The sequence below is a fragment of the Mobula hypostoma genome, chromosome 13 (genome assembly GCF_963921235.1).
Source record: "Mobula hypostoma chromosome 13, sMobHyp1.1, whole genome shotgun sequence".
NCBI classification, from domain to species: domain Eukaryota; kingdom Metazoa; phylum Chordata; class Chondrichthyes; order Myliobatiformes; family Myliobatidae; genus Mobula; species Mobula hypostoma.
In genome coordinates, this window is record NC_086109.1 from 27277324 (window position 1) to 27289870 (window position 12547).

A 12547-nucleotide genomic window follows, 5' to 3' on the forward strand; every position below is an offset into this window, starting at 1 on the left:
CTTTTGTCTTTATCTTCACTGATTTTGCTGCTGAGGGAGGGACCGCTCCCCTGTGTGAAACAGGCATACCACTGGCGTCCGATAGCTAGTTTGTGAACCTGTTGCATATCTGATAATCAGGTGATTTGCTGTGGCATTTCACGGGAAGGATTTAATAGTTACAGAGAAACTGCATAAGAAATGTAGCAGGATATTGCCTGGAATGGATGGTTGTATGGGGGATTAGATGGGCCGGATTTATTCTCACTGGAATATGGGAGGTTAAGGGGTGACATTAGGTAATAATCATAATCTTATGCTCCCAGGACAGGGGAGTCTACACTAGTGGGCACAGGTTTAAGGTGACAGTGAGGGGTGGGGAGAACAGGGATCTGAGGGGTAAGTTTTTCCACACAGAATGTGGTATCTGGAACAAATGCCAGAGATGCATTTGAAAGGCATTTGAATAGGTACTTGGATAAGAACTGCACATAAGGATACAAAGCTACTACACTCAGGTGGAAAGAGCATTGACAGACATCACAGACAGCATGGATGACATGAGCTGAAAATGTGTTGTACTATTCTGATTCTTTGGTTCACCAATAACCATTATAAATGCAAACAACTTCAGTTCCTTCCACAGCAGACTAAAGATGTCTTCAGTTACCATGAACAGCAATCAGATTTAATCAGGATTTATCTTGTTATAACATTAATTTTACCCTTCTCACATCAATGAATATTAAATCTTTACCTATGCTGTCAGAAGGAAATACATTAAATGGTGAATCTAGCCTACATAACAATAGTACATTTTTTTCTCAGTTGAAAAGACATTTTTTAATATTTCAGATGCCGAACACCAAGTATTTGCACTCATGGGAAATCCGTGTCTGAGGTTTGAAATCACATTTGAAGATAAAATTACAATTCATGTGTTACATAATTTATGCTGCATTTGTTGAAATAGATTGAATTATAAATAATGGAGTAAATAATCCAGTGATGTTTGCAAACTAAGTCCAGTTGTCAAGTGATCTGATGTCAAACAGATGAGTATTTGATGATCAAATGTGACATGTTCAATCAGCCCTTCAAGTGTATGCTAAACCAGTTGTCAATCTTATCCAGGTTTCTCAGTAAGGAAACTTAAAAAGAAGACAAGTGTTATAGGTACTTACAGAATTACACTAATACTCTGATAATCTGCTGGCTGACTATATAGAAATTTCAGTAGCTTAACATGTGGTTCATCAGACAATAGCTGCCCTGCTCCCTCACGACCCTTTCCAATCACCAGGACTGCACTTCCCTCATATCCTGCTGATTAACCATGACCCTGATTCCCACACTCCTTTTTGACTCAATACCACTGAAGTTCAATGGTTGTTTTTGGATATGTTGCATGTCTGATAATCATATGTTGATCCTCCTGATCTCTTTAAATTTACCTGACACACTAGAAAATATATGTGAACACTGACCTACATATAAAATGCATGAATTAATAGTGCATTGTCATATTAATAAAAATAACACCTAATAGTGTGGAAAATTTTCCAGTCCAGCACCGCTAAAACCGGATTATTTGAGTTTTAGTGTAGGGGGTCTCACTTTAAAGCTCAACAACTTCTTTCATTCAAATCACATATTTTAAAAGCTGCTTGGTTGGTTATGAACTATCCAGCCACCATCTGTAAAGGAGAGCACATATGGATACGTTCGGTTTTCTAAGTTCAAATGTACACCATTAACAGGTTTAGCAAGATCACAGTTTTCAGCAAGTCTTCAAACCAATGAGTAACAACAGAGGGATCAAATATTAAAGACAAAACATAATAGTTAAATTATGAATCCAAGAAAGATAAACATTGCATTGAATATACAGTAGTTTTCTTTTAATAACTAATTCCACCTTTCATCACTTCAATAAAGCAATCTTGTTTCAACAAGTTTATTTGTAGCAAGTAATAGATTTTACATTGGATTACGATTTTGGTGCATGCATACTTCATGAAAGGCTAAATGATTTCAAGGATGGTTCTTAGTCAACTTCCGTTCACACTGAATATGATCTGTTGGGTTAACAGGAAGAAATAGGACTTACGTTAACAATAGCTTCTTTAGTCTGTGCCATGTCCGAGATAACCCCATCTGTTATAATGAGTAGAACAAAGTACTGTGAACCATCCTGTACTGCTGCTGCATATCTGTAACAGACAAAGTGGGCATTAGAAAATGACACAGCTAATTAGACCACCTAGCTGGGCAAAGTTCATCTATCTATGACTGCAATGGATAGGCGGCACAATACAAGACACTGACCTCTCCTGGGCAACAGCACATAATAAAATACACTGATTTACATCAACATAAAGTAAGTACCCACTTCAGACAAATGATTCATTCTGCTGGGCTTCAAAAGGTAAGAATGTGACTTAATGAGTACATAGAGAATCTCTTGCGGCTAGACATTATGCATAATGGTCCCATCAAAGCAAAAAAAAAATTGATGCGATTTTCTCACTGAAATTGGAATTCAGAAAGGTGCTGTTACTGTCACAGCAGGTATCAAGATGGCATGAAAAAGTCTCTCCCCTGATGTGAAAATAGTTCATACTCATCAATAGGGATATGCCAGGGAATGAGGTGTGCGCAAGGCATGGCAACATAGGCCATAATCCCAGTAATCATAGAAAAAGAGACTATACCTAACGTGAGTTTCTGGTGCACCCTTCTATTTGGTGTATAAAAGTGTGAAATGGCTTTACAATTTAATAATTTCAACTGTAGATTCAAAAATACACCATAAATTTGCAAATGTTGGTATATTTTGGATGACAGCCAGCACTGAGTAGGACCATGAGAACAGTGACTTGAATAAACTTCAAGAGTGGGCAAATATAGGTTCAGTACAGAGTGGAAAGGCAGTGTAGCGGTTAGTGTAATGCTATTACAGTGCCAGCAACCCAGGTTCAATTCTTGCCACTGTCGGTAAGGAGTTTGCATGTTCTCCCCATGACTGCGTGGGTTTCCTCTGGGTGCCCGGTTTCCTCCCTCATTCTAAAAATGTACAGGTTAGTAGGTTAATTAGTACATAGGTGTTACTGGGCAATGTGGGCTCGTTAGGCCAGAAGGACCTATTACCATGCCACATCTCTAAATATAATAAAAAAAAAACAAGCAAGGTAGCATACTTTATCAGGAAGAACTGGGACACCACATTATTTAGAAGGCATGAGTCTTAGGGAAGGTAGAAGAACAAAGTTATGTCTGAGAACACTTTTTTTTCATGCTAAGTTATGCCGCAAAAGAGCAAGCAGCAAACCAACAGCGACAATAAAAAATGAAACCATGCTCTGTGGTTTATTTCTGGAGAGATGGAACAGAAAATTAGAGAGATTATGCTAAACCTGTCTTGAATCTTGGGCTAGATCATGCTGAGAGTACTGTTTGCCAAGTGATGTTAAGGATGAGAGAGGATGTAAAGATTTATAGACATGATACCAGAAATATAAGAATTCACAGGTGGGTTTCTTCCATCTCAACATTAATAACGGGTCGGGGCAGAATTAACCAAGTTCCTTAAAATTATTAGAGTTCAGGAAAAAAAAGAATGCTTCTGCTTGTGCAATATAGTATAACCATTAGTCATCAGCAAAATTCAAATACCTAAAGTATTGTGAACAGCATAAATGCACTTAAGAAAAGACTCGTCAAGTAAATTATTTGGAAGGGAATAACAGTTTGCTCTGAAGGATGGGGGAAAGACAGGATGGGGAAACACTGTAAATTTCATAAATTCCTATAATGTCCTGTAAATGTCTGCAAATAAAATGGATTGCAAGGCAGTATATGATGACATATATGTTAGAGTGAATTTCTTTGGGTAGATGATTTGTTTACACTCAAATGACATTGGCCACCAGACTTCTATTTGACAAAGTACTGTGGATTGAGTCCACAACAATGAGCTTCCTAAAAAGGTGTGAATACCAGATGCTTCTGGCACCGTAGTTTGACCAGATGCTGTAGTTTCGAAGACAGTATTATGTATACATTATAAGTATTAATTATCTTCTATGTTAGCACGGGAAATGCCAAATAAATGTATCGTAGACTTAACTTACATTCCTAAAGGCTGTGGATACCAACCCAGACATGTTGGCGTCCGAAGGAAAGGATGGTGTGATATTTTGTATGTAGCTTCAATAGGAAGCATTGTCTATAACTTTTTAAGTAGCGATTGCCTTTGTGTTTAGCATATAAATATCCAGCCCACATTGAGCTAGCAGACCTTTCTGCGGAAAGCGTCTCCATCCATAAGATGCCTGCTGTACCTTGTTGTGTCGAATAAAGCAGCTGCTTTGTATCTAGCAGTGACTGTCTCTCCGGTAATTTCATCCACGCTACAACATTTATTTACTTTGATAATAACTTCACTTTCAACTTTGTAATCCAGAGGCTCAAAGAGCACCACCTAACTAGATAAAGTATTTAGAAGAACACGCTACAACAATCAAGATACTGCATTCATCACAGGACAAAGCCAGGGCTGATGTGTTGAGTCACCATGTTGGAGCAGTCTGTACCCAGGCCAGGAGGGACGCATAACTCGTGAGCCAGCTCCCTGAAGGATGATATTTTAGACCAGTTTTGTTCCAGAGGATGGAGATGAGGACCACAACAGGACAGCCTGCAGATAAAGACTGAGATGCATGTTTGGAGCATTGCTGGAAAAGCTACCTGAACTATCTAGGAATATGAGAAATCCTGCTCCAATCTTGCCTATCACTTTGAGCAGAACATGGAGCCTATTCTTTCACGGCTAGCTTCAACACCTGTGAACCAAACCACAATACATTTATTGTTGTCTGATGTCCCAACGTCCATTGCAGCACGTGTATCATGACCGCTGCTTTGTAGCTTCTGACCTCTGCCATCCAAAGTCAAGTCTCGGTCACTATGAACATGTGTTTGCGTCAACACTCTTGCCGTCCACTAGTTAATTAAATTACTATTCCTTTAAACTGATTAGGAGAGAGTGTAGGGGAAGCATTTATCTCATTTTCTTTCTCAGGATTGTTCTAGCAGTCTCTACAATCTTCCTGAAGGCTCCAGCACTTCGACAAGCTTCACAGAAGTAAAGAGAAATGATGCAATGGATTCCCTTGTCGTTCCAGTGCCACTCATCTGTTCAGTCCTCCTTTGAATGATTTCTAAGACATCCAGTATTAGAGTCAAAGTGACAGCTCTTCCCCATTCTCCTCCAAAGTGAAGTTTGAGCTCCCGGTGGTGCTGTGGGTGACCTGGCAGGATCATTACTAAAGATAGTCATTTGTGGAAAGAAAACACTGAAATTTTACCAATTCATTAAGAAAGAAAGTTAAACGGGCCAAATGGCCTGTTTCTGTTCTGTAGTGCTCTATGACTCAATGAAACTCTGCAAGTTGTTGTCCAGCTGCTCAATCAAGCTCTCGGTCCCCAACACATCTCCAAATTTCTGATGATCAATTGACATACGTCAAGTGCACAGCTACTTTCTGCTGTTGAACCTGATTTCCAATGTTTCCTCCCCATTGTGTGTTATTTGCATAGAATGGACCAGTTTGACAACTCAGGCATGATATATATATATACTTTTACAATGATTGTTATCATTGTCCTGAATACTGCTATGAGCTAGTATTCTGAAAAAAATGTAAAAAGATTTAATTGAATGCTTCAATATTGGTGAGATATTTTATAAACCACCATTCATATTGGTGGAAATTAAAATATGGACAATGCCATTCAATAGACTGCCCAATATCAGTATTTCTATTGAAAGCTTTTTTTAAAGAATTTCAATCTGCATTTCTAAATACTTTCTTAAAGGAAAGCTGATGGTCTTGCAAATAAGGAAACAATAAGGGTGAAAGTTGATAGCAGAAGAGGGGAGAGGGAGAGAGGAAGTGACAGAGAGGGGAGGGGGAGGGGGAGGGAGAGGGGACAGGGAGAGAGGGAGGGGGGAGAGAGAAAGGGGGGAGCAGGAGAGGGGGAGAGGGGGAGTGCTAAGTATCTACACTACCAAAGGGTACAGAAAATGACAATAAGGTGAGATAAGCCAAATCAAACAGATGTGTATCCAAAAAAGACTGCAGAGAGAAATAACTAAACAGGTTGCCTTGGTAACTTTCAGAAATGACAGCCTGTGTCAGCATGGGTCTTGTATTAAGGGACTGTAGATACTGAGCCAAGTTAATTTGTGAATGGTGTGATGTTCTGTGAAATAAAAGATGCTGATATGCATTCAGGCTATAACAATAGGTTTAGTCTGACAAACCAGACTCCTGATACAGGTCACAATCTCCTTTCTCACTAGTGGATTAATAATTTCAATAAATAATCAAACAAAATAAAATTATAATTTATTTAACAGAAATTGAACAATGAACTGAACAATATATTTTTTTTAAAGATTTCACTCACATTTAATATTTATGCATATTTCCAAAGCATTTGTACATTTATAAGATCTATCATTGTTGATTATTTTCTGATGATGGCAATGTATGTTTGAGATTTTTAGACTGTGAGTCTTATCAGAGACCCACTTAGCCTTGCAGCCCCTTATGTATCTTCTGAGAAAGTATATCAATAAATTGAAAATTTATAAAGCATGTTTCGCTTTGCAATGTGCTTTAAATCTTAGAATCAAAAGAGCACCAGATGTGTCCTAAGGGCACTACTTGAACAAAAAATATTTAAATGCAAACCTACGAATTCTATCAAAGATACTGAATTGCACAGGACAATATGGAGATGCCTCCCTTTTAGCATTACCAGCTCAGAACAACGAAATCTTCAACATTGTTAAAACCTGGCACTTTACTGAGGCAATGATAGAAAATGTGACTAGTTTGTAAATTTAAATGGGAATGTAATCTTTATACTGCTAAATTTTTGCAATGACTTTTTAACCTCAGGACATTGCCATATACTTTCATTTCTGAACGAACTCTGTCTGTTGAAGGTCTGGAGCCTATTAACACCTACATAATTCCCACATTTAAATTACATGCAAAAAAAAGACAAGACTGTTAGAACAGTTCACTAAAGAGTTGCCAATTTTACCGTGCTACATGATTAATCACGGGTGCAAAGTTCGTTGGTCCATAAAGCTGGACTGTCTTGAGGCTCCTATGATATGCTTCCAGAATTCCTTCAATACCGTTACAATATGGGTTCTCTGGGTTGCCATTCTGTTAAATTGTCAAAAATAAAACATGTCAAAATTGGAAACTGTCATGGAGCACGCATTCTTTTGATACCATATTCAAGATTTAAGGATGCATGTCTTTTTTGCCTTTCGGTAAAAATATTATTTTCTGTCTATTTAGTTTAATCACAGGCTCACGTCTTTGAGCTGCTGATCTTCTGCACAGCTTGTGCAATGTTTCAGCTCCTCACTATTTCATTAGAGTTTAATAATAGTCTTCAATACCGTCACTGAAAGGCCACTGAGCATTCTCCAGATGAAAATAAAACAGTGAATGGTGAGTTTTGAATTGAAATTTGGCATGACTGCGTCATTGAGTTCGACCTCCTGTGTTTGAATGGCATTTTGCTATTAAACTGATTTTATAAAACTAAACTGCATCTGTGTCACATTTAATTTGTATCATAAAATAACAAGAACGGGAAATAAATTATCTCTACAAAGTGTGCTCTGCATATATCAAATTACCAGTTCAAAAGAAAGCTTTATTCAGAAATTAATTTGAGCTACCATGTTGAATATGCAATTGCACAATATTAAACAATTCTGAAAATGGATCATCACATACCTCAGATGAGAAACTTGGAGGAGTATATTGTAAGGAAACAACCATTTAATATGAAGGCTACTTAAAGTGCAATCAAGTATGACAAGAGAAGATTAATATACTTTCTTCTCTTACTCTACTTTCAATTCAAAGGGCATCAGGAGAGCAAACACATACATCTTCCAATAATACCCAGAACAGTTCTAGATGGAAATGCACCAAATGTCATATATGTTTGATCAGAGACTGTCAACTTAAAGGATTAAAATCAAGATATCAAAACTGAAGAAACAGAGGAAAGAATCTAAATTTACACTTTTTCATCTAGTCAGAAGCCCTGATAGGTTTCAGCACCTATTAGATAGTGTTAAATTACAGTCAGCTTAGTGTAGGAAATGCAACGGTCTAATTTGAGATCAGCTGATTCCTATGTTCCTAGACTTTGCTGGCTCTTTTGAAAGTACCCTAAGGTATTTTACTATGGCCTGAAGAAACAGATTGAGCCCTGGTCTAAAAATGATGGCATTGTTGGAAATACAATAATGATGGAGAGGAATAAATGTTGGAATTATGATAATAAAAACAGGAAGTGTTTGAAATCCAGTTCATCAGTCATTATCTGAATAAACGCATAAAAGGAAATGACCAAGACTTTGACCTTACTGGGCCCATAGCTGCTGTTATTCTTTCTAGCATACTGGGTTCATACTGGAATCTCAGCTCTGAGATTCCTCTGTTTAAAACAGGAATGGTCTCAAAGAAGATTCCATCAAAACTCACCAGAGGGCAATGATTTAGCTGGCCAGGACCAAGGCCCCTTTTGTTGCCATTTTACATGAGAACTTAATATTTCAGTCTGTGACTCTTCTCATTAAAGATAAAAATTATCTTCTGAAAAAATGGACCGATTTCTGATAGAAGTATATTTTGAGCTATCATAAGAAATGCAAAAATTTAATTAGTAGCTAATAAGAAAATAATATTAGATTCTGATTCATTACTTAAATCATAACACATTGGGTCCACACTATTATTGTTAATCCGTACAGAATATGTAAAACATACAACTTGCTACACTAATTGGCAAACAAGGTAATTGAGTTCCTCCAGCATTTTGTGCATGTTGCTTTAATTACCAATGAAATTTCCCTTCAGGACAATGCAAACTGTGAGCTGCACATTGGAGAATTGATTTGTTTCTGAAGTGTGGAAATACTCACATTTTCTCTGCCTCATTCTCAATTGAGTATGTTTCTTTATATTCTCTGGCTTAGAAAGTGTAAAAGTAATTTCCTCTCAAGCTTTTCCCAGTGTTAATATCTTAAACCTGTAGCTTGGAAATAAGCAATCCAACAAAGTAGTAACAAAGCATTCTCATTTTTTCTTCGTCCCAAGGGTAAGAGTGAAACATGAACATAGATGGAAAGAACCTGTTTTTAACTATTACCATCCATGGCATCCAACTTAATAGTGCTTTGCATCTGCCACAAGTTCATCAAGTGGTTTGAAGGAATAAAGTAAATCTTGCCCTACTATTTCTGGTTTCAATTCAATGTGTATTTTTGAAAAGTTGTCTCTGAAGTAATGTCCGAAGTGTAATAGCCAATTCTGCACCAAAGGCTCCTGAACAGCTGAAGAGATATCACACGAATAGGTAATAACACATTGTTTTAGGTGTTCATCCAGGGATAAATATCAAACAGGAAGAACATCCATATCCTTCGGTCTATGATCTGGATCACTCTTTCTTTCATCCCAGTGGCTCTGTGGCAAACTGACCAACTGTTGCTAGCCTTTTGGCTCATCATTACCTGACCTGTGCTTCTAAGCACAAATGTAAGAGACCTCAATACTTACCCTAATGCTAGAGCATTTGATCTCCTGGCTCCACTACTAGACTCAACACCTGTTTAATGGCTGAGCTGAGATGTATTCATGAAAGAGACCAGATACACTTTACATCTTACACGTCAGCTTTCTCCCAGGGATAACGTTGGTAAGTAAAACAACCTTATTAACTTGAATTACACCTACCCTGCGTAAATCTGTGAGTGTAGGTAAGTTTCAACTAATAATTCTTAATTTTAAAAATGCAAAACTTTGAAATGTTTTTTAAATAAATTAAGTAATTTATGTTTTAAATTTGTTTAATCATATTTGAACTGCTTTCTAAAATCTCTAAAATTGTTCATAGACCATTGACAGCACCAATCTGTTAAAAAAGAATAGAATGCTCTGATGGAAATTTTCAGGATTCACAACCTAAAGTCCATTTGATGGTTGTAGCTCCCTCCACCTCAACAAGTATGCATTTTTCTGGAGAATCTTAGAGAACTCAGACAGTGGATTCAATATGATATAGAAAATTGTTACAAGATCTTTCACATCAGACCGAGCATTGGTTTCACATTGAGTGCCACCATATTATAGTGGTAATTGTTACAGCTCAGGGCGTTCCAGAGGTCAAAGTTCAATTCTGGCGCCATGTGTAAGAAGTCTGTAAGAGACTGTATGTTCTCCTCATGTGACCACGTTTCCTCCGGGTACTCAAGTTTTCTCCCACAGTCCAAAGATGAACTGGTTAGTAGGCTAATTGGTCATTGTAAACTGTCCTGTGATAAGGCTAGGGTTAAATAGGTAGGTTACTGGGTAATGCGCCTTGTTGGGCCAGAAGGGCCTGCTTTGTGCTATATTGTTACATAAATAAATAAACAAACTCATTCAAGGAATGGCAGAGCCTTCAGTAATGCAGCAGCCTAGCTAAGGTTTGAGTTTTGTTTCAGATGTGAAACATTACCAAACTAAACCATCACCATGTCTCTCTTCTTTTTCAATGACAAAATCAACTACCGATGTGACCCCTCTTTCATCAATAGAGACTCTCATCAGTTATTGTCACTTCCAGAAAGATCAAATTGTTCTTTGAGATTTATGAAATGAAGGGGCTATTCAAGAAAAGCAAAGTTTCACAGTGTTAAAGGCTTGAAGTGCTTTATGGAAACGGCTAACTCCAATGTCCCACCACAACTTCGCATTCACAGTGAAGACAGAGGCAACTAGTGTGCTTTAACATGTTCAATTATTGGCTTTCTCAAGTTTCTGAGATGCGAGGAAAGTGCGCTTTAGTCAAAACTGTAACCTTCCCTGCAACAACACCGTCAAAATTTAAAAGGAAGTCTTTCACATTGTCTGCCTGAGAAGTGGATTGATACCTGGAAGGGTTTCTTAAACTGCCTTTAAACTGCAGTTACAATCAACTTGCAGTGAGTAGCATGAACAGGCATCAAATACATCAATCAGTTAACTGTGGAACTTACTTGGAAAATTGACTAAATGTATTACAAACAGATTGTATTGTACTTTGTTTAGTTGCATCACAAGGTTTAACGATTTGTAATTTAACAAGTTACTCAGAGCTCCTGAGAGGGTATGAGGAAAGATTGATTGAATCTATTTGAATGTTCCTTTTTACTTTAAATGTCGCTGATTTTTAATCCAGTTTTTTTTTTCAGTAATCTGAATTTATCTAAAAAGAAACTAAAATGTAGATGTTTCAAATACAGATCTTCCTTACGAGATACGAACTGGAATTGACTGAATATTTCTAGCAGTTATTATTATTATTTTATTTTTATTTATTGAGATACAGCAAATAGGCCCTTCCAGCCCCTCGAGCCACGCTGCCCAGCAATCCCCCAGCTTAACCCTAGCCTAATCATGGGATAATTTGCAATGCCTAATTAACCTACCAACTGGTATGTCTTTGGAAAGTGGGAAGAAACCAGAGTACCCAGAGAAGGGGAGAATGTACAAACTCCTTAAAGGCAGTGATGGGAATTGAACCCGAGTTGCTGGTACTGTGAAACTTCCTGCTAACTACTATGCTACCATGCTTTCCTGCTTTCATCTTTTGATTTTACTGAGACAGTGAGGGGTTGCTTGGCACACTCTTTCGCTGACAGGGAATCCTTCAGGGAGGCTGGGACAGTTCTGGCTGATTCCAGAGATCTTCATAAACTGAAGTTCCAGCAGAGGTGCCAACATCAATAAATATTTTCTATTCCAAAAACCTTTCCTCTGCATCCAAAAGCATTACCATCAAATAGGTTGAAAATGTAGTCACTATTTGCAATGTGTGAGATGCAAAAATTAATCAAGTAAAGGCAATAATTGCTACATCCTTTTGCGCAATCAACATATAATGAAACTTCCATGAACATATTCTAACTGCGTTGCCCCCCCCCATTACTGTGACAGGGCATCATTCTGATGCTATAGATCAGATGGAGAAATAAATTGCTACACTCTCATGTAGGGAAACTTCTGCACAAGATTTTCCATCCTGTGAGAATCCCAAGCATCACTTCCAGCTGGAAACTTTCTGTACTTTCAAGTTCACATTTCTCAACTAGAGGAGGGGGCTGAGCGAGCTAGGGCTTTTCTCTTTGGAATAGAGAAAGATGAGAGGTGACTTGACAGAGGCATAGATAAAATGAACATCCAGAGAATTTTTCCCAGGACAGAAATTGCAAATATGAGGGGGCATAACTTTAAGGTATTTGGAGAAAAGTACGGGGGGGGGGTAGTTGTTTTTACTCAGAGAGTGGTAGATGTGTGGAACGCACTGTTAGCGGTAGTGGTGGAGGCACCACTTTGGGATATTTAAACAGCTTTGAAATGGGCACAAGGATGAAGGAAAATGGAGGGTTACTTGAGAAGGAAGGGTTAGATTAATCTTAGAGTAGGTTAAAAAGTTG

At 37.8% G+C, this 12547-nt stretch overlaps 1 protein-coding gene across 5 annotated transcripts in view; it reads right to left on the reverse strand.

The window, feature by feature from the left end:
- The window catches only part of LOC134355512 (copine-8-like), a 674862-nt gene that overhangs the window by 94795 nt on the left and 567520 nt on the right, over positions 1-12547 (reverse strand). For 4 of the 5 annotated variants that reach the window (XM_063065493.1, XM_063065495.1, XM_063065494.1 and 1 more), the window contains 2 exons: positions 7099-7226; positions 2090-2192 (listed from right to left, as the gene is read on the reverse strand). In XM_063065493.1, coding sequence (XP_062921563.1) covers positions 2090-2192; positions 7099-7226 — 231 coding nt within the window. The remainder of the gene's footprint in view (positions 1-2089; positions 2193-7098; positions 7227-12547) is intronic. The other variant, XR_010020101.1, reaches the window with a different exon arrangement.